The 18,891-nt window shown below is 34.2% G+C and overlaps 1 protein-coding gene and 1 long non-coding RNA gene across 4 annotated transcripts; one reads left to right on the top strand and one right to left on the bottom strand.

Annotated features, from left to right (window-relative positions):
- Positions 1-1,937: 1,937 nt before the first annotated feature.
- Positions 1,938-2,828, bottom strand: LOC132281556 (putative B3 domain-containing protein At1g78640). The gene has a single exon (XM_059783250.1). It carries the CDS (start codon positions 2,826-2,828, stop codon positions 1,938-1,940), a length of 891 nt encoding a protein of 296 aa, XP_059639233.1.
- Positions 2,829-8,780: 5,952 nt separating this feature from the next.
- On the top strand, positions 8,781-15,043 carry LOC132286414 (uncharacterized). Of its 3 annotated transcripts, XR_009472782.1 has the most exons (8): positions 8,781-9,233; positions 10,309-10,385; positions 10,863-11,161; positions 11,305-11,426; positions 12,513-12,728; positions 13,231-13,408; positions 14,433-14,591; positions 14,672-15,043. It is a non-coding gene; the product is annotated as an uncharacterized LOC132286414 (long non-coding RNA). The 3 variants fall into 3 exon arrangements; XR_009472781.1 differs by having other exon boundaries at positions 8,784-9,175; positions 10,309-11,161; XR_009472780.1 differs by having other exon boundaries at positions 8,784-9,233; positions 10,309-11,161.
- Positions 15,044-18,891: the final 3,848 nt, after the last annotated feature.

The raw sequence follows: 18,891 nt of genomic DNA, 5'->3' as shown, positions 1-18,891 counted from the left end.
ATAGATACTTAAGAGTTTGTGTACTATTACATCATATATTTAATTATCTTAAGTTTGTTATCTAAGTTAAAAAAAAAAAAAAAAAAAAAAAAAAAAAGAAAAGAAATGTAATTAATTAGTAAGGGAGTGCATTTATCTTCTCCCTGTCTTAACCACTTAGAAATTGACCCAGCAAAAACTCAGAATTTGCAAGGACAGTCATTCACAAAATTGAATTCGATTTTCAGAAAAGAAAAAAGAAAAAAGAAGGAAGATATGCAAACATGTCAATTCTTCTGTTGAGAATTTGTTAATCCGACTAGAGTTTTCTTCTATTGAGAATTTGTCGATCTGACTTGAATCTTTGAAGGAAAAATTAATCTGACCATTGAAAGAGCTAATGTTTGATTAGAGCAAACAAAGTATTCTTGGATATTTAAACACAACAACCTGTCCAGACTAATCAAGCATTCATACAGGGCAATTCTCTTTAACTTAATCCTTATTCACAATTATTTTTGAAACACGTATTTATTTACTATAAATGACAAGCTTAAACAACTGTCCAGCATTGGACTTCATCGCAAAATACTTAGATCTTCAGCTTTCCAACGCAAAACCTGATCATTTCACAATTATTCCTATGTGCTTAAGGCCAGTGCTGCTCTCACTTGAGGCAAAATAGTCCATACCCAGATAATAAATTCCGGGTTTGATCACATTGTCATTGTTGCGGATTCAGTACTGATGATATACATGTACTCCAAAGTTGGGTATTTGAAATCAGCCCGCTGTGTTTTGATGAAATGCCTTAATGGAATTTGGTTTCTTGGAATTGCATAATTTCAGGATATGCATTGAATGGTCTTCCAAAAGATGCATTGGGAGCTCTTTAGTTTGATGAGATGATTTGAAGGGATGGGATTAGTAGACAAAGTGACAATGAAATGAAAACAAAAATGTAGCCCAAGCTCAGCACCCCAATGTGCTATATTCAGAAGGAGATAGAATGTTTGAAGGTGGAAGATCCCAATCTAGTGCTATTGGGCCAATAAGAGGGCCAATAGTTGTGGGTTGAAGAACCAGCTCTCTGGAAACCCTTGAATTCCTTTCCATCCATAGTTGATAAACACATAAAGACAAGGTTAGTTTGCAGACTCTGTTTCTGATGCCTTTTTCCTTCCAATAATGGGAGCTCCATTTGATTTAGTGATGACCAGTATGCAGGGCAAATGAAGAATCCACATTTCGATTGGAGATTTTGCGAGATTGGGGATGTGAATTGCCACTCAAAGAGCAAGTGTCAGTGGCTCTCTGGTTCTGATACGCATATTAATGGGAATGCATTTGGCCATGGAGGTAAGAGACAGCCTTTCGATCAAATGTGCCGAGACATTGTTTGATGCCTGGCAAAGTGGCTGGAGCAATTTCTTCCAACACCAAGATGACTGCTTTGGAGCTTTGATGTCCCATAAGCTTCTAGCCTTAACAAGGTATGTTCTACTCCAAACAGCCCATATGCTCTGGTTCGATCCATCATGATTTCTCCATATATGCCTTAGAATGCTAGCTTTATTGGAGATTTCAAGGCTTTGAAATCCATAGATTTCAAGCACGAAAAAGGCAAGAATATGCCATTTTCTATTCATTCTAGATACGGCAATTGCCCAAAACAGAATTTTGTCCACATTTGTACATCGACAGTGTGTTTTAGAGAAGTTTAGCAAAATAATGGACTTTGTTGTTGCTTCTAAAATGATCTAAAACAACATATCTCCATTAGTATATTATTAAGTGCTTGGTTTTATTTGAAGAAGGCAAAATATACGAAATGATGTGGAATACTAGCTTTTCAAGACTGATATATTATTAATCATATTCATTTAACATATAATAAAACCATTCAAGCCATGATACATTTAAAGTCATGCATGTTACAATGAAGCATTCACATATGACTAGGCAGCTGCCTTTTTGAGAAGGGAAAAATAGAGTCTTGAAAGGTATGGATTCCAGAAAAGGCCAACCTCATCACCCATCTGCAACTTCCTCCTGTTTTTGAACTCTTTGATCCAGCTACTGGTAAGCACATAGCTGTCTGTCTTCCATCTCTTGAGCGTCAACTCATGTTCAGTCCTTGTGTCGAAGTCAAAAACCTTAAGCTTTGTGCCATTTACAGTCCCACAATCTGTGGCTTGTTTAGCGCTGAACAGAGGGATTATATGTTTGTGGATTGATTCTTGAGATAACAAGAGCCTACATGAAGTATTCACATCACTTTTTGTTAGTATCTTCTTGATTTTCCAAGGTTCTTCATACAGCCTCAATTTTGTCTCATCTTCTTCTTCTCCTTCACTGGTATAAACAATCTTCTGTTGTTTGGGTTTGGGAGCCAGAGAGCAACATGGGTTATTATCACCCATCATCTTCCTTTTCTTGATGATAATAATGGAAGATGGTTTTGAAACCTTTTCTGCAGGTTTTCTTGTTATGCAACGTCCTTCCATGGTTCTTGGTTGTGGGATGCAACTAGTGGACTCCATTAATACTTTCATCTTTTCCAATGAAACCCCACTGTTTTCTTCATCTTTCGAGTCTCCAACTGCTGTGTTTTTCGCCGGAGTGAAAAGACTAAGAGCGAACCGCTTCGCACTATTTTCTTGATCTTTGGAGTTTTCAACTAGTGATGATGCTGTGATTTTCACCGGAGAAAAAAGACTATCTGCTTTAAAGAATTGTTTCGCCCTTTTTTCTTCATCTTTGAAGCCTACAACTAGTGATGATGTTATGTTTGTGGTCGGAGAGAAATCGAATAGACTACTAGGAGCCATAAAGAACTGTTTCGCCATTGTTTGAAGAAGAAACAAGATTAAAGAAAGAGACTTGGAAAATAGGAATTGGGTTTGGGTGATGAAAGAGAAAGAGAACGGTATGTGAGAGATTTAGGCTTAAGACTTAAGAACGAAGAATAAACATATGTCTATATGTATATATATATATATATACACACGCCCTCTGCCGCAAATATCATACTAACTTTAGTTTCCTAATTCTGTTCCATGATCCAACACTAATAATACTGACTGGAATGATTAGGATCAAGAATATATATATGCGCGTGTGTATATATATATTAAACGCGCTTTAACTGGTTGTTTCCTAATCAGTTTTCACTCAGCACAAATGAAATCAATTAGATTTTTATTTCTTTCCAAATACGTGTGTTTAATGTATAGTTTTACATTATTTGAGGAGAGAATTTCTATGCTTGGAATAGAAAATAGAAAAAATTACTCCGAAGTCTTATTTATTTTTTTTATTTATAAAAGACTAATAAGTCCATCATTATTATTATTATTATTATTATAGGATCAATAATTCTACATTTGAAATCCTTTAACCTCCCATTTTTTCACATACACTATTACTAAATAGAATTAAAGTTTTGCCATTGTAGTTTCTATTCTAAAATTGATATAGAATCCTTTATTTTTTTCCTACGTTCATTTTTTTTTTTTCGGTAAATAAAGAAAAACCACGTTCATTTATGTTTTACTTAATTAATAAATATTATGATGTAAATTTCAATGAAAATTGATTTAATTAAAGCTTAATTCCAAAAATATTTTGTAGATTTAGGACAATCACTTTTAATATACAAAAATTTTAAATTCTATTAAAAAAATTCATAAAATATTGTGATTTCTTATTGAAATAATTTGAATAAAATTTTATCCATTTGAAAATTAGATTAATTATTTTGATAATAAAAAAAAACTAATTGCTAGTAGAAATTTTTTAGAATTTTCAAATAATTAGATATTAGATGGATTTTGAAGTATTTAAGAACGCCGAATAATTCATACTCCGTAAGTTGGTTGGGTTTGGATGATTAGGCTTGGAATATGCACGTTTGATGGATCATAAGAGAAGGGTCGTGAGGTCTGAATATATGTGGGTCCAATTATATCATACAAATATAGGATTGAACCATGCACTTAGTCGTAAGGCCCATTTTGTTTGGAAAGAAATGGAAGGAGGAGAAAAGAAAGCAAATGGAGGGATATAGTTTTTGCACTTTGTATAAAGGTAAAGTACACCGACACCCCCTTAAGGTTTGTCATAAGGACAATATATACAAGTTAAATCTTTTTTGAACACCGACACCCCTTGAGGTTTGTCATAAGGACAACCATATACAAGTTGAATCTTTTTTTAACAAATGCACCCCTTATCAAAAAATGATTCCAAACAACCCCTTAAAATTATGAAAAGTCAATATTCCTTCAACAATTTTATTAATTTAAACTATAAAATATAACTTATCAAAAATATATATATTTAAACTATAAAATACAATAAATTTTAAATGACATTTTTGCCCTTAGTATATCACCCCTCACTTCTGTACATACTAAACCCAGACAACCACCACCATCACAGAAAACCCAGCATATGAACAAACTAGAAAACCTATGGCAAACAAAACATCGCTTCTCAAACCCATAACAAACGGACAGTCATCACCTCTCAAACCCACCACCAAACCCAGGGCCTCTCCCTTAAACCCAAATTTTGCCAAGATTGAGCTTTCATCAGATCCGATTGAAGAATTTCTTAAGATTGATGAAATCCAGTTGGAACACATAGTTTTCGTTGCTAAGAAGTAAGTCTCTTGCTCTGAAGTTAATTTCTTTTATGGAAAGATTTATATCAACTCCACATCCAAATCTCTAGCCCTCTCTGCCCCTAAATCCCTCATCGTCGTTGTTTCCATCAACAAAATCCTTGGATATGCCTGCTGTAATACCCCTAAAATTAAAAAGGATAAAATTGAGATTTAAATTTCATTCTATGTGCATTTTTGTCTATTGATTTTGTAATTGTTGTATTTTGTTTGTTTTATTTAATTATTTGTAAATTGGTACTTGTGTATTTGTATTTCCTTATTTGGTTAATTATTTTCTTTATTTGAATTATGGTTTGTTTAGTTATCTGAGTTATTGTATTGTTTGTTTTATTTTAAATTGTATTTTAAATGCATTATTTGGTTAATTATTTAATTGTTTTTAATAAGTGCTTAAGTAGAAGTAGAATTAACAGTTTTCAGTTAGGGTTTCTTGGAGCCGTCATACAAGTATTTAACGTGTATATGACTTAAGTTTATGGGCCGACTCCAGTTTAATTAGGGTTCTGCCTTAGCTCTAGTTTAATTAGGGTTTTCTAAAGGCCTATAAATATATAGTTTAATTAGGGTTTTTCTAAAGGCCTATATATATACGTGTATGAGTTTCACTAAGGGTTTTGGAAGAACCTTATTCACGGCACAGTAAAAATAGAACGTAACAGAGAGAGAGCTGAGAGAACAGAGGCAATTGTAAGAGCTACCAAGGATAAGAACAGAGAGGGTCAAAGGAGGGTTCTGGTGGAATAGATCACACCCATAAGAGGCTTGAAGGAAGTTAGTAGTTGCCGGAAACTTAGAGACAACGCTGGGATTTCATAACTGAAATCATAGGCAAGTTCTTCTCTTTTTCCTTCTCTTTGGCTCGTGTTCTGTGCACCTAGATGATCTCTAGGGTTTAATCAATCAATAACTGGAAGTTATATGTTTAATATGTGTTATATGAATGATTTGTTTGCCGTAAATTCAAATCTGTTTACAGTTCATGTATGGTTGCTCCCAGTTTTGTTCTTAAAAGCATATTAAGTTTTGTTGTAATGTTTGTTACTGTACTTGCTTCTGTCTTCTATAAACGAACCATGGGGATGTTAATGGGGTGATAAAAGACCTTAGGTTCAGTATTATTGAGGAACAGAGGGGTTGGAATGGAGCTGTGGTTGCAAAATAGTTTCAGTGTTGTCCCTAAAGCATGTCTAGTTCGGTAGCAAATTTGATCTATGTAATTGATTTAAATGGTTAAAATCAAACCTTTGGGATGCTAGTGGATATTAATCAGACCCATAGGATCAGTTTTTGAAACCAACTGAAGGGCAGAAACATGCCGGAAAAGAAGCAGAAAGTCATAACGGAGCAGAACGGGGACAGAGGCTCTCAAAGGAGGTGAGAGCTGGCTCCATGGATGTGGGAGCCAGCTCCCATACTCATTGAGCCGGCTCTAAATTCTATAGAGCCGGCTCCAGGCTCAAAAAGAGCCTGCTCTTGGAATTTAGAGCAGGTTCTTTCAAATAGTGGTTTTCTAATTTTTTATTTTTTTTTTTATTTTATTTTATTTTATTTTATTTTATTTTTTTTTTTTTTACGATCTGTTTGCAACTGTTGGAGCATGGGAACTGTTTGGATGGGTCTGGGTCTACATAGAGGTATTAAGAAATTTATTTTGGGTGTAATTAAGACCTTAAGTTGATTAATGTTAACCTCTAAGTCAATGGGACAAACAGTATAAAATTAAGGAATTTTCTACGCTGTTAACGGATGGAAGAGAAATAAATTGCTTAATTAAATTTCAGCAATTGTTATGGGATTTAGTAAGTTATTAAAACTTATTTTATATGCACGGTGAAGTATTTTAATTAACCAATTGGACTTGTGGCATAGTGTATGGCTCTGTGCTAAAAGATGAAATAGAATACGAGTATACAACTTAGTACGCTGTTATCGGACAAAAGGAACTAAATTGCCTAGATTAGTTTAGGAATTGATTGGACTATAATATGATTATAAAACTTAATTGTAATGCATGATAGAGTCATTGATATATTAGATGTGATCTACGCATGCTTTGGATGTTAGTTGTTGAACCTTTAAACCGTTTCCTGCAAATACATGGTTTAACTCTTGGATTTAAATTATTGAAACTATAAATAGTCTCCTGCAAGTATTTGGGATGGTTCTGGATTGTAAATTGCTAAACTGTTAATTGTGTGTTGTAATTTACACGGGTTGGATGTTAATTGTGGAATCTTATATATTATTCTACAGTTAATTGGATTATGGTTTTGAACTGTAATTGTTGTGGCATTGTATAAACTATTCTGCAATGATATAGATAATTAGTTTTGGACTGTAAATTACTTACTTATTATTTATATGTTGTAATTTACATGGATATGGAGGATTGTATGCACCGGTATGGGACGGTGACATACTATGTATGATTTAGCTCAAAACGCTCATTCCTACCTTATGGATTTTAATTGGTGAACAGTTTTACCTATTCAATCAATTATATGAATTTTGTGAATTGTATGCACCGGTATGGACGGTGGCATACTAGGGACAGACTGATTCAAAATAACTCAATCCTACTTATTTTGGATTAAGGGTTCGAATTATAAAAACATAATTCTCCTTATATTTAGGTCTGTGCAGCTGAATAAGCTGAACGACTTATTGGATTTCCTATGGATGGATATGAATGGATTTTAAATATATGTTTATGGTACCACGAGATAAGCTTGAGTCTCAGACTCGTTGGTTAGGGTGCGTATATGCAGTGGATGCGTAGTTGGCTATAGTAGGTTGAGGTGTACCCTGTTAGGTCTCGGTACTCATGCCCACCTTTGGGTGCGTTTTCGCATGTTGCCTTCTATTCAGGTTGAGACCCCTATTGTAGACCAGTGAATGTCCCTTAGTGTGGATATATCTATATGTATGGACTAGATAGCAATTGGTGAGATATTTAGGGTGTATCTGCGTATCGAGTCACTGTTTGGATTGTAGTTAGAGAAGAATTTGCATGTGGGCCTGACCCACTCTTATTTTTACAGGTGTTCGTTAGTTCCAGACTTAGAGCTGGATCGTGCTGAGCAGATACAGTCTTCACTCCACCGATGACCAGGATTTTATTTCATATTTTAGACTTGGGTTTCATTTCCAATCTTTTGAGTTCAATGAGATATTTTAGGGGTCCACTAGATGGAATCCCGAGTTGTAATAGAAATGGAGAAGTAGGATGTATCAGAATTATTCTTTGTTAATAAAATTTTATTCTGAGGTTTTTGGATTATTATTCTAGTTTCTTTTTAGCAATTTATTTATTCCTGTTTTCTTATTTGTATTATGTGTTCGATTATTGCAAATTAGTTTGATATCATCGGGTAATCGGGCATGAGCCTGGCCAACCCGCATCCGGAAATCCGGGGGTATCACACCTGCCGAATCGGGTGGTGTGATATCCCTGAATTTCCTAATATGGGTTGGTCGGCCCACGCCCGAATACCTAGGGATATAAAAAACAAACTGGCAATAAATGAACACAGAATACAAAAAGATAAAGAAGAATAGATAAAACGCTAAAATGAAAACTAAAATGATAATCAAATATTTAAAATCCTCAAAACAAATTTTCATTAATTAATAAATTCTTTTTATACAACCAATTCTCCAAATAATACAACTTGGGAATCCATATTATATGGACCCCTAGAAAATCCAAACTGAACAAGTAATAGCAATAGCTGTCTACACCTTAATACTGATACATAAATAAATCTCCTATGTAGAATCAGAAGAGTGAAGTAAACTGATCTCTGCTCAGCACAAATAATCTCTACACCTGACGAATACCTGAAAAATAATGGTGTACTACACTATATTAGGGTTTTAACAGCGCTTTTTTAAAGAGCGCTGGTGTAGGTGCAATCATACTAGTGCTCTTTTAAAGAGCGCTGGTGTAGGTGCAATCGTACCAGTGCTTCTGAAGGAGCGCTGGTATAGGTGCAATCGTACACCAGCGCTCTTACTAGGAGCGCTGGTATAGGGCTAATAGTACCAGCGCTTTACAAAAGAGCGCCGATAAATGTGAAATTTAATGCGGAAAAAATTGGCGCTTTAACATTATTTCACTTTTTTATTTTTTTAATTTTCCATTTATTTCTTCTAACCTTATTTCATCCGAGCCCTAGGTTTCTCTTCAGCCTCCCATTTGCCTCCATCTCTATTCTCGTTCTCAACCTATTGCACCACAGCCACCACCATCACTCCACCCCATATCCTCACACCACCACTGAAGCCAACCCCTCTCTCTTTGTTCGAGCTCTCTGCTATGGGTTTTTCGGCGAGATCTCTGGCCAAACCTCGGCCTCTCACTCTCGATCTCATCTCTTCTCCATCGGCTTCGTCTCCGGCCGACCCTCGGCCAAGGAGATAACATTCTCATCTCGCCGCCATCCACCGCTGCAATTTTCGCTCATCTTCTTCGGCGAATCTCAGGCGTCATCTCATCGTTCTCGGGTTGGTCTCTCTCTCGGATTTTTCTCTTCATTCCTTTGCTCTTCTCTCTATCTTTCGGGTAAGCATCTTTCCCCTGTCATTCATATAAATATATATATGAGTTCATGTTTGAAAATTTCTGAAGGAAGGGTTAATTAAACTGTTTTGGAGATTTTTGGAATTTTATTTTGAAATGGGAATTCGGAATTTTAGTTATGTGAGATTTTATATGTTTTGTCATGTTACAAATATTATGAAGCATAAAACTGTGATAATGAAGACTGTGGAAAAATTGAGAAATCACTGCGAACTTGTATTTGATCATTAGGATTGCGATTTTAAGAGTACTTTGATATATATTCTGTGATGTTGAAAAAGGAGGATGGTTAGTGATGATGGGCTGTGTTTGAAAATTTTTTCTGAAAATTTTGTCAAGGGCTGTGTCCCTAACTTTGGAGATTTGAAGTTCCAAATTTATCTATGTTGTCATAATAAATTTTTGTGAAGCATGCTCTATGTTTTGATATATATTTCTATGTTTTGAGTTTCAAATTTTTGTGGAGGCTATAACCTTGATGACGCATATGTGTCGTGTGTGTTGAAAATTTGAAAACTCTGTTTTGATATGCATATATAGTCTGTATTTCAAATTTCCAATGAGGCTGTGAATTGTGGCTATGGAACTGTAATTGTGAAACTGTGATTGGTCGTGGTTTGTTGATGTAGTAAGTAGAAGAATACCTTGAGTTGGTTATTTACAATTTAAGAACAGAGACATTTTTCATTTTTTTTTTGTAAACAACCTTCCTTCTGGTATTTATATAAGTGGAGTCTATATTAATTACATATATAGGCTCTTTTATTTACATGAATGGTTATTCAAATAATGAAAAAAAAAAAAAAAAAAAAAAAAAATTCCTCTTCTTTTGTTGAACTTAACCTAGCACCTTAAGTTAGAAAAAATTCATGTTTTTTTTTTTTTTTTCTTCTGAATTTTCAAGTGCAGAGCAATCTAATATTCTAAATTGTTCATACAGAGCACTGATTTCTTTAGAATGTTACTAGATTATATGATTTTCGGTAGAAACTATCTCAAATTTGTAGGCCCTCTTTTGAGTAAGGTTAACCTTTGTTATTTCTTATGCAAATTCTAGGCACTGTGAGATAGTGAAAGTAGAGACTGGCAAGTTATAGGCACCTTGGGAGTGACTGCACTTGGATGGAGCACTTGGTCAGATATCTAATTTCTTGGATGTTCTAAATTTCTAATATAGTGTATGTGTGTGTGTGTGTGTGTTTTTTTTCTTTTTCAGTTGTAATTTTACATTATTCAAAGCACGTAGATCTTATAATTAGCTCAAAAGAGGGATTTTACGTATATTTAGACAGCGTACTATAAACTGACATAAAAAGGTAGATACATAAAGCCTGAAGGCTCACACACTGGTGCTAAAAATTTATGCGCTTGAACACTATCATTTCTGTGTTATACAGATTGCTACATTTTTTGAAATTCTTTTCAGTCCATAAGTTCTAAACAGAATAAGCTCATGCCAGAATTGTTATATTTTCAAAAGGGCAAGAAAGGTCACTACACCATATTAGGGTTTTACCAGCGCTCTTTAAAAGAGCGCTGGTATAGGTGCAATCGTACCAGCGCTTTTTTAAAAACCTATTATATAATCAAAACCCATATCTGATATGCCAGATTGTTCAAAAAATCAAAACCCATATCTTTTAGTTTCCATCGCCCGCTGTTCCAGTTCAGGTTCGCAGTTCGCAAGCTTCAGCCGCTGTCTCTCAACTCTCAAGCTTGCCCCTCTCTTTCTCTACAACTGCTAACTTGTATGTTTGGGTTTTGTTTTTTTTTTATTTTTATTTTTTTGTTTTTTTTTCTAAATCAATTAATCACTGGCTTGTTGTGATGGAAAAACATGAGGAGGACGACACTTCCAGGGACCAGATCATCGATAGTTACATCAAAACCCTAGCTATGGTTGTTGGAAGGTTTGGATTAACATTTTATTTTTTTCTGTAATTTTCTTATAATTTGATTAAGGCCGCTCCCCCCTTTGATTGATGAGAGATGTAAAGGAAGTTACAGAAAATTGCCCAAGTTAAATTGTGATGTATGTGTGTTCTGTTTGTAGAGTGAGTGCTCCGTGGTGTCGGATGTTGCCGACGCAGACAAATTTGAAAATGCCTCCACTTCCTTCCAATATGAGGGAAAAGGTTCTTCCTATTGCAGCAACACAATCAAAGACCAGTGGGGGTGAGAATTTTGAGTTCCTCAAACTATTTATGTGCTTCAAATTTTGTATTCTGAATTTGTAAAGGAAGTAAAACTTTGGATCATATATATGTGTATGTACATATATTGTTTTGATATGCACAGGAAATTTGGGAAAAAATTGTTCTGATTTTGAATCTGTAAAACTTTGGATTTCTGCAAAACCCTCTCAAAGTTGAGTCAATAATTGTGTATATAATATTATCCTTTTTAACATTTTGTGTTAATTTATCATGTTTATTCCTTCAATGTATTAAGGGTTTTTATTCAGAACCATGCTCTACTGTGGTGTTATAATTTATAAATCAGAAGTTATCAAGTTCTTTTAACATAAATTTTCTTATTTTTTGTGCTTGGGAGTGGTTCTTATATTACCTACAAAATGAGTAGTTCATTTAATTTTCAGGAAGAAATTAAAGTCACTTTATTTTTCTCTTTGTTAGAAGAAAACTATAGCCATCTCAAATCTAACCAAATTCGACATTCTGTTGAAGAAAGCCACGCTTTTGTAAATTAGCAGTTTGATGAAGAATTAATGGCCAACTGAGAGTTGATTGTGCATGTGGAAAATTAAAATGTTATGTTTCTTATGCATTGTGATAAAATGTTTTGTTTCTTGTGCTGATATGCCTGAGACATTTATAATGAAATTTTGATTCTTCCGTTGCCAGTTGCTGTTATATGTAAAAGCATTTTCTTATCAAGTTTCAGATTTTTTTGGTTGTAATTTTATTTTTTCCCCCTTTCATGTTACAATTTCTTCGGAGGTGAAGGTTTCAAATTGAGGTCATTGGTTACTTAGGAGGGTTTGAACACCAGATCAAGTCCATTAGTGATCAAAGAGATCTGCATTTTTCTTATAGTGTTTAGAGGTTTCAAGTGTCTCGTGGCTTATGTGGTACACTAGTATTGTATTTTGCTATAATTTGTTTGAAAGAATGATAGACCATTAAATTGAATGCGACTAATTTTACACCTTTGATTTATTTGCTGCACCCTTTTTTTTTTTTTTCTCTAATTGCACGTTTTCTTGCAACAACACTATGTTATTCCTAATTTTGTGCTCAGGTGAATGATGGGAGGAGCATCGATCCATCTGAGCTGCAAGAGAAGTTGACCGACTTAGTCATTCGGACTTCAAGTTAGATCCCCTTTTAATTTTTGTTTCTCTGATGTTTTTGTTTTCAAACTAGAATGGGGCTTTGAGTTGGATTTTGAAGTGTGAACTTATGGTGCTTGTGGGGGCTACTTTCTACTCTTGGGAAGTTTGTTGTCTATATTTTTGTAAGTCTTCCTTCCTTGCATTCCAAATAGTAATTAAGATAGTGTAGTGACTATTCTTGTACACAAGAAAATTATTTCATGTTAGGATTGTTGATTGAGACAACATGCATTAATTCTGTCTTTTATGTGTTTTTCTATTTCTCCAGTGTTATGACTCTTAGTTAAAACACATATTCCATTAAATTTTTGATTTGGCTCTATCTTATTATCCTTATTCCTTAATGTTGTACAGATAGGAGCTATTGATATTTAATTTGCTCACCTTCTGTTCATGTAATATAAATCATATTGAACTTTTTTTTTGGCAGTTAACTGAGTAAACTATTTCAACAGCTACAAATTTTATTTCATTTTCCACAAATGACATCATCAATAATTTGCCTATTTCATTTTTGTTTTGATTCCCAGCTAGCTTAATTTCATTACCTTTTTTCCCTCTCCAAGCCAAAATATATGAACTTAATAGATTATTAATAGATTACCTTTTTGTTTGCTTTTCCAGGAAAGATAAATAATAAGCTGACAATGAAACGAACGGTTAGTGAAGTCGAAAAAATGAGTGAACAAAATACCAAAGCTTCAACTTCAAAATCATCCCAACCACCTCCGCAGATTTATTCATTCGCACACATATAAATAAGGATGGTAATGCTACTGATGTTGCTGCTTCGGAGATGATTGTAAGTTTTCATGATTCCATGTTGCAAAAAGGGGGTCACGTGCCCTGAAGTGACCAATTTTTAAACTCTTTGCAGTGTATTAGGGGGTCACATGCCTTGAAGTGACCAATTTTTAAATCATCGGCCCGTGTGGAGACATTTTAATTTCATTGTTTCTGATCGGCCCATGTGGAGGCAATTTACTTTCTTGTATTTGTTGAAAAGCATTAGAGTAAGGGATCATTGTATGTGGAGGCTTCTTGTTGATTGATTTGTGTTGTGGAGGAGAAGTATTTTCTATTTGTTGTTTGTTGTTTTTATTAATTTCTTACTCATACCAGTGCAATGGTCTTTTGAATGTAGAGCAGTGGATTGAAAAAACAAAACAAGTTGAAAAACGGACTTAGTAAAACTGACCAGAACTAAAGATTTAACAGATTTGAGAGGTGACTTGCCCAGAGAATACTTGTATCACTTTACAAGCTTTGTTTTCTCAGTTGTGAGAAAACATATAGTACAATTTTGTGTGACACACAACTATATCATGTTCAATGTGAATTTAGAAATTTATAATTAAAAAAAAAATTCTCTAGCAAAAACTAATGTAACCTTGCTATATGGAACAAGAGCTCAGTATTAGATGTCTTCAGGCCTTAGAGTCATCGAATGGTAGAAATCATATACAGGAACACATTCAAATTAAAATGTACAGAGACTTGGAATCTTAGTAACTTTCATTCATATGACCCCTTCATATTTAAGTACAGGGTGGTAGAACATCATTGTTTATAGTAACTTGGACCATAGTCAGCACATTATGTTGTACTTTATGCTTGCATTTCCTCATTATCCTTGTATCATTATGTTGTTTCATTCCATTATGCCCATGTTTTGAAACTCTTTCGTAAGTCTAGTTTGATTTTTGTTACCTTTTCTAGTGCTTAGTTTCCCACACAGGATAAATGATCTACTAGTTGGTTCAAAATGTCTCCAATTGCTCCCTCTGCTACTTTAAATGTTGCTGACATTCTTTAATACTCTTTAGGTTCCTTATATGAACTAGTACTGAAAACATATCAAAGGAAATGTTTCTCTACCATAATGAATCTGCTATTGAGGAAGATGCACAGGTATAGATGTTTATGATGCACAGAAGATATAGATGTTGAGTCCATTTTCTAGTCATGATGCCAATTCAATTAAGGTTATGAACTTTTAATTTCTCTTATATGTTAAATTTTCATTTATTATAATGTGCGCTTAATGAATTTATAAAAAATGTAGGGTAATTCAAATCAAATGGGCAAGAAGACTTGTTGAAGTTGAAGCTAAAGATGGGGTCGTGGCTGTGCTTTTTGAATTTCCTTCCCCTTGGATGGGTCCTTTTTGAAAAACTTGTACTACATTTGTCAAAAATTCTTAATTCTTTTTGTGTGACATTTTAGTAGCTTTATCTAGACAATTTGGATGGTATTTTCATATTGGCAGGTTAACTTGTGGTTGTATTAGTATACATTTTGACTTTTTGGTTGACATTTACCAACTTTATCAATTAGTAGCCAATTTCGATGGTATTTTTCATATTGGCAGCAGGTTAACTTGTGGTTGTATTATGTAAAAACAATTTGGATGGTATTTTTATATTGATTTGTGTTATATTGGATGACATTTAGTAGCTACAAAAATTTAAAAAAAAAAAAAAAAAAAAAAAATTAAAATGACCGCTCTACCAGCGCTTGTTCAAAAAGCCCTGGCATAGGGGGGAAAAAAATAAAAAATAAAATAAAATGACCCAGTACCATCGCTTTTTGAAAGAGCGCTGGGATAGGGGAAAATAAAATAATAAAACAAAAAATAAAATGACCCCTGTACCAGCGCTTCCTAAAAAAACGCTGGCACAGGGAAAAGAAAAATAATTAAAAAAAAATTAAAATGACCCCAGTACCAGCGCTTCTTGAAAAAGCGCTGGCATAGGGGAAAATAAAATAATAAAAAAAAAAAATTAAAATGACCCAAGTACCAGCGCTTCTTGAAAAAGCGCTGGCATAAGGGGAAAAAAATAATTAAAAAAAAAATTTAAAATGACCCCAGTGCCAGCGCTTCTTGAAAAAACGCTAGCATAGAGGAAAATAGAATAATTAAAAAAAAATTAAAATGACCCCAGTACCAGCGCTTTCTGAAGAAGCGCTGGCATAGGGGGAAAAAAAATAATTAAAATAAAATTAAAATGACCCTTGTACCAGCGTTTTCTTAAAAAGCGCTGGTAATACCCTATGCCAGCGCTTCTTCACAAGCGCTGGTAAAGCTTTACCGATGCAGGCTTTACCAGCGCTTTTGAAGACTTTTACCAGCGCTGGTAAAAGTCAGATCTGTTGTAGTGGTGGGTCATGCCTACAAACAAGGTTTATTCTACTACATTCCAAATAGAAACCCGATATACATATGCATTCTAGTTAACTCAACAATAGATACATAATCCATATATATATATATATATATATATATATATATATATACACACTAAAAGGGCTCCCACTGGACATAGGGCGACCTCAACTTGAATAGTAGACAACATGCAAAACGCACATATAGTTGGAATGAATACCTAGACCTACTAGGGCACATAACATTCCACTATGTCCAGTTTAATTATACATCCCCAATGCAATATACGTTTCTTAACCATCAATCATGAGACTCAAGCTCATATCATGGCACATATCTATACATATATAAAATCCATCCTATCAAAAGTGTAAAATAAATATCCAGCATGTCATCTAACCAATTCAGTAGCCTGACATGAAACTGGTAGGACTTAACTTCTTTTGGTTAATCCGTCTTTAGAACATACAAATAGGTAGGACTTAACTTCTTTTGGCTAATCCATTCCTAAAATTCCCCCATCCTATAATGGTGCATTACTCTTTGATCCAACTACTGGTAAGCAAACAGTTGTCCGCTTTCCATCTCCTGAGTGTCAACTCATGTTCAATCCTTATGTGAAGTCAAAAACCTTAAGCTTTGCGCCATCTACAGTCCCACATTCTGTTGCTTGTTTAGCGTTGAACAGAGGGATTATATTTTTGTAAAAGACAAATAAGTCCTATATTTTTTCTTATAGGATCGATAATTCTACTTTTGAAATCCTTTGCATTTTAAGTTTTAAAAACCATTTAATTTTGCCATTACAGTTTCTACTCTAAAACTATATAGAATACTTTTTATTTATTTATTATTTTTTTTGGAAGTTCAAACAAATACAAACTCACTATATATTTTTACCCCCATCATAACACTCAACATCCCTAAAAGGTCACGAAAACCTAAACAATTTAGACCAGAGCCCATTAGTTTTTTATTTTTTGTTTCTATGTTTTCTTATGCTTTATTTAATTAATAAATATTATATTATATATTTAAATTATAATTATTTTATTTAAAGTTGATCAATTCCAAAAACTATTTTAGATTTAATGATCATCATTTTTAATATAGTAGAATTAAAAATGGGTAAAGTACAGAGACACCCCCTGAGGTTTGCTAAAAGGACACCTAGATGAAAGTTTGCTTATTTTGGGACAACCACACCCCCTTGTGATATTTGTCATCCAAACATAGCCTTAAAACATATGAAAAGTACATTTTACCCTTCACTATTTTATTAATTTTAATTATAAAATATCAAATGACAAAATTACCCCCAGTCCCAATCAATCCTACACAACCTGATCTGGCGCCACCACCACACCAAAATCACCATCATCCTCTCTCCAGAATTTTCTCACTCCAGAATTTTCTCTTTCTTCATCCTCCTCCTCCTCCAACTCTGGTATCCCCTCAGCCTCCATCACAGCCCTCAGATCATCATCAGAGCTTTGACTAAACCTATTGACCACCTCTGTTTTCACCCCCATCAAACGGATTAAAAAAATCCCACCCAAAATCAAACTGTGGTGATGGCATCAGTGGGTCCTCACTGCCATGAAAATGCTCACAAACCTCTCCTCCTTCATCCTCATTTTCATCATCCACTCTCTCTAGATTTTCTCTCTCTAAATTTGAGGAGTGAGAAGAAACCCTATTAATAGGTTACTGGGTTTTCGCTAAAAATAGGAAATTTTGGATAAAATTGAGCACAACCCATCTCTGATTCACTGCCAAACTTGGATTTAGGGAATTGGGTTATGCTAAAAATGGGAAAATTTTGAATCACATTGAAGAAAAAGTTGGTTTTTGATGAACCCAACAAAGGCAGGCTGCGGATCTAAAGTTGGCGCCACTCGTTGTAGAGCCGGAGGATGACGATGACGCCGACGGTGGAGGAAAGGCGGTGCGCCACCATCGTTGCCGCAGCTGCCTGTCGCCGCCTTGTGTGTGTATATATATATGATACTGTATATACACACACATATATGTGTGTGTGTGGGTGTGGGTGTGTATATATATGTGTGTGTGTGACAGTATGTGTGTGTGTGTGTGTGTATGTGTGACAGTGTGTGTGTTTTGGTGTTCGGGGCGGAGGAAGAGAGAGAACAGAGACGGGAAAGAAATGGTTTTTGGTACGAGGGTAGAAAGGTCATTTCAATATTCAAATTGGTCAATATAAAAGTCAAAGGGTAAAAATGTCAATTTATTACCATTGGGGTGTTTTTGGTATCTGTATCAAACTTGAGGGGGTGTCATTGTCCCAAAATGGACAAACTTTCGTCTGAGTGTCCTTTTAACAAACCTCATGGGGTGTTGTTGTACTTTACTCTAATATTTTTTATTGAATTTTTTTTTCCTAATTGGTATTCACACACCCCCCTCAAAAAATTATTTTCATCCAAGAGAATTGGAAGCGTAAACTCAATGCTTTATAAGACACCATGACCAAGTTTTTATTCACTTGAGTCAACCCCTTGGGTTCAATTTCATAATGTATTATAACTTCTTTTTATTGAAATAATTTGAATAAAATTTTATCTTTTTGAAAAATAGACTAATTTCGATAAAATGAAACAAAAAAATCCAATTGGCAATAGAAAAATTTTAGACATGTTTAAATAGTCAAATAGAAAAGAAATTATAATTGCTAAATTATAAATCTAATTTATTAAGGGCATAAGTGAAAAGTTAAGTGATTTAGAATTTAAATGGAGAAGATTTCAAAAGTAATACCTATTGGTCCTATAAAAAATTTATAGGATATATTAGTGTTTTATTAAAAAAGAAAAAATAGAAAAGAGAGAAAAGCTTGCTGCTGTAGTATTTTTCGAAATTTAAATACATCAATCTACCCAAACATACCAAGAACTCATATTGAAAAGAGATGAAAACACTAATACTTTTTTATACATAGCTAAAGTTTCAATTGAATGTGAAACTGGGCGACTAGCTTATAGGCACATCAATTAGCTAGGTTAAAACTTTCCCCATAGACTAGGGGCCCTGTGTTCTCAAGTATGACAAGTAACTGGAATCTACTCGTTAGTCTTCCCTTTTTAGCTTTAATAATCAGT

The sequence above is a fragment of the Cornus florida genome, unplaced genomic scaffold (assembly GCF_030987335.1).
Source record: "Cornus florida cultivar Cherokee Brave unplaced genomic scaffold, ASM3098733v1 CherokeeBrave_3.0.0_Hap2_Chr11, whole genome shotgun sequence".
Lineage (NCBI taxonomy): Eukaryota > Viridiplantae > Streptophyta > Magnoliopsida > Cornales > Cornaceae > Cornus > Cornus florida.
Note: the sequence above shows the minus strand (reverse complement) of the source record. Positions and strands in the feature narration are given on the sequence as shown.

Excerpts from the sequence above, each read along its gene's own strand:
- LOC132281556 (XM_059783250.1), bottom strand. The coding sequence starts at position 2,828 with ATGGCGAAACAGTTCTTTATGGCTCCTAGTAGTCTATTCGATTTCTCT.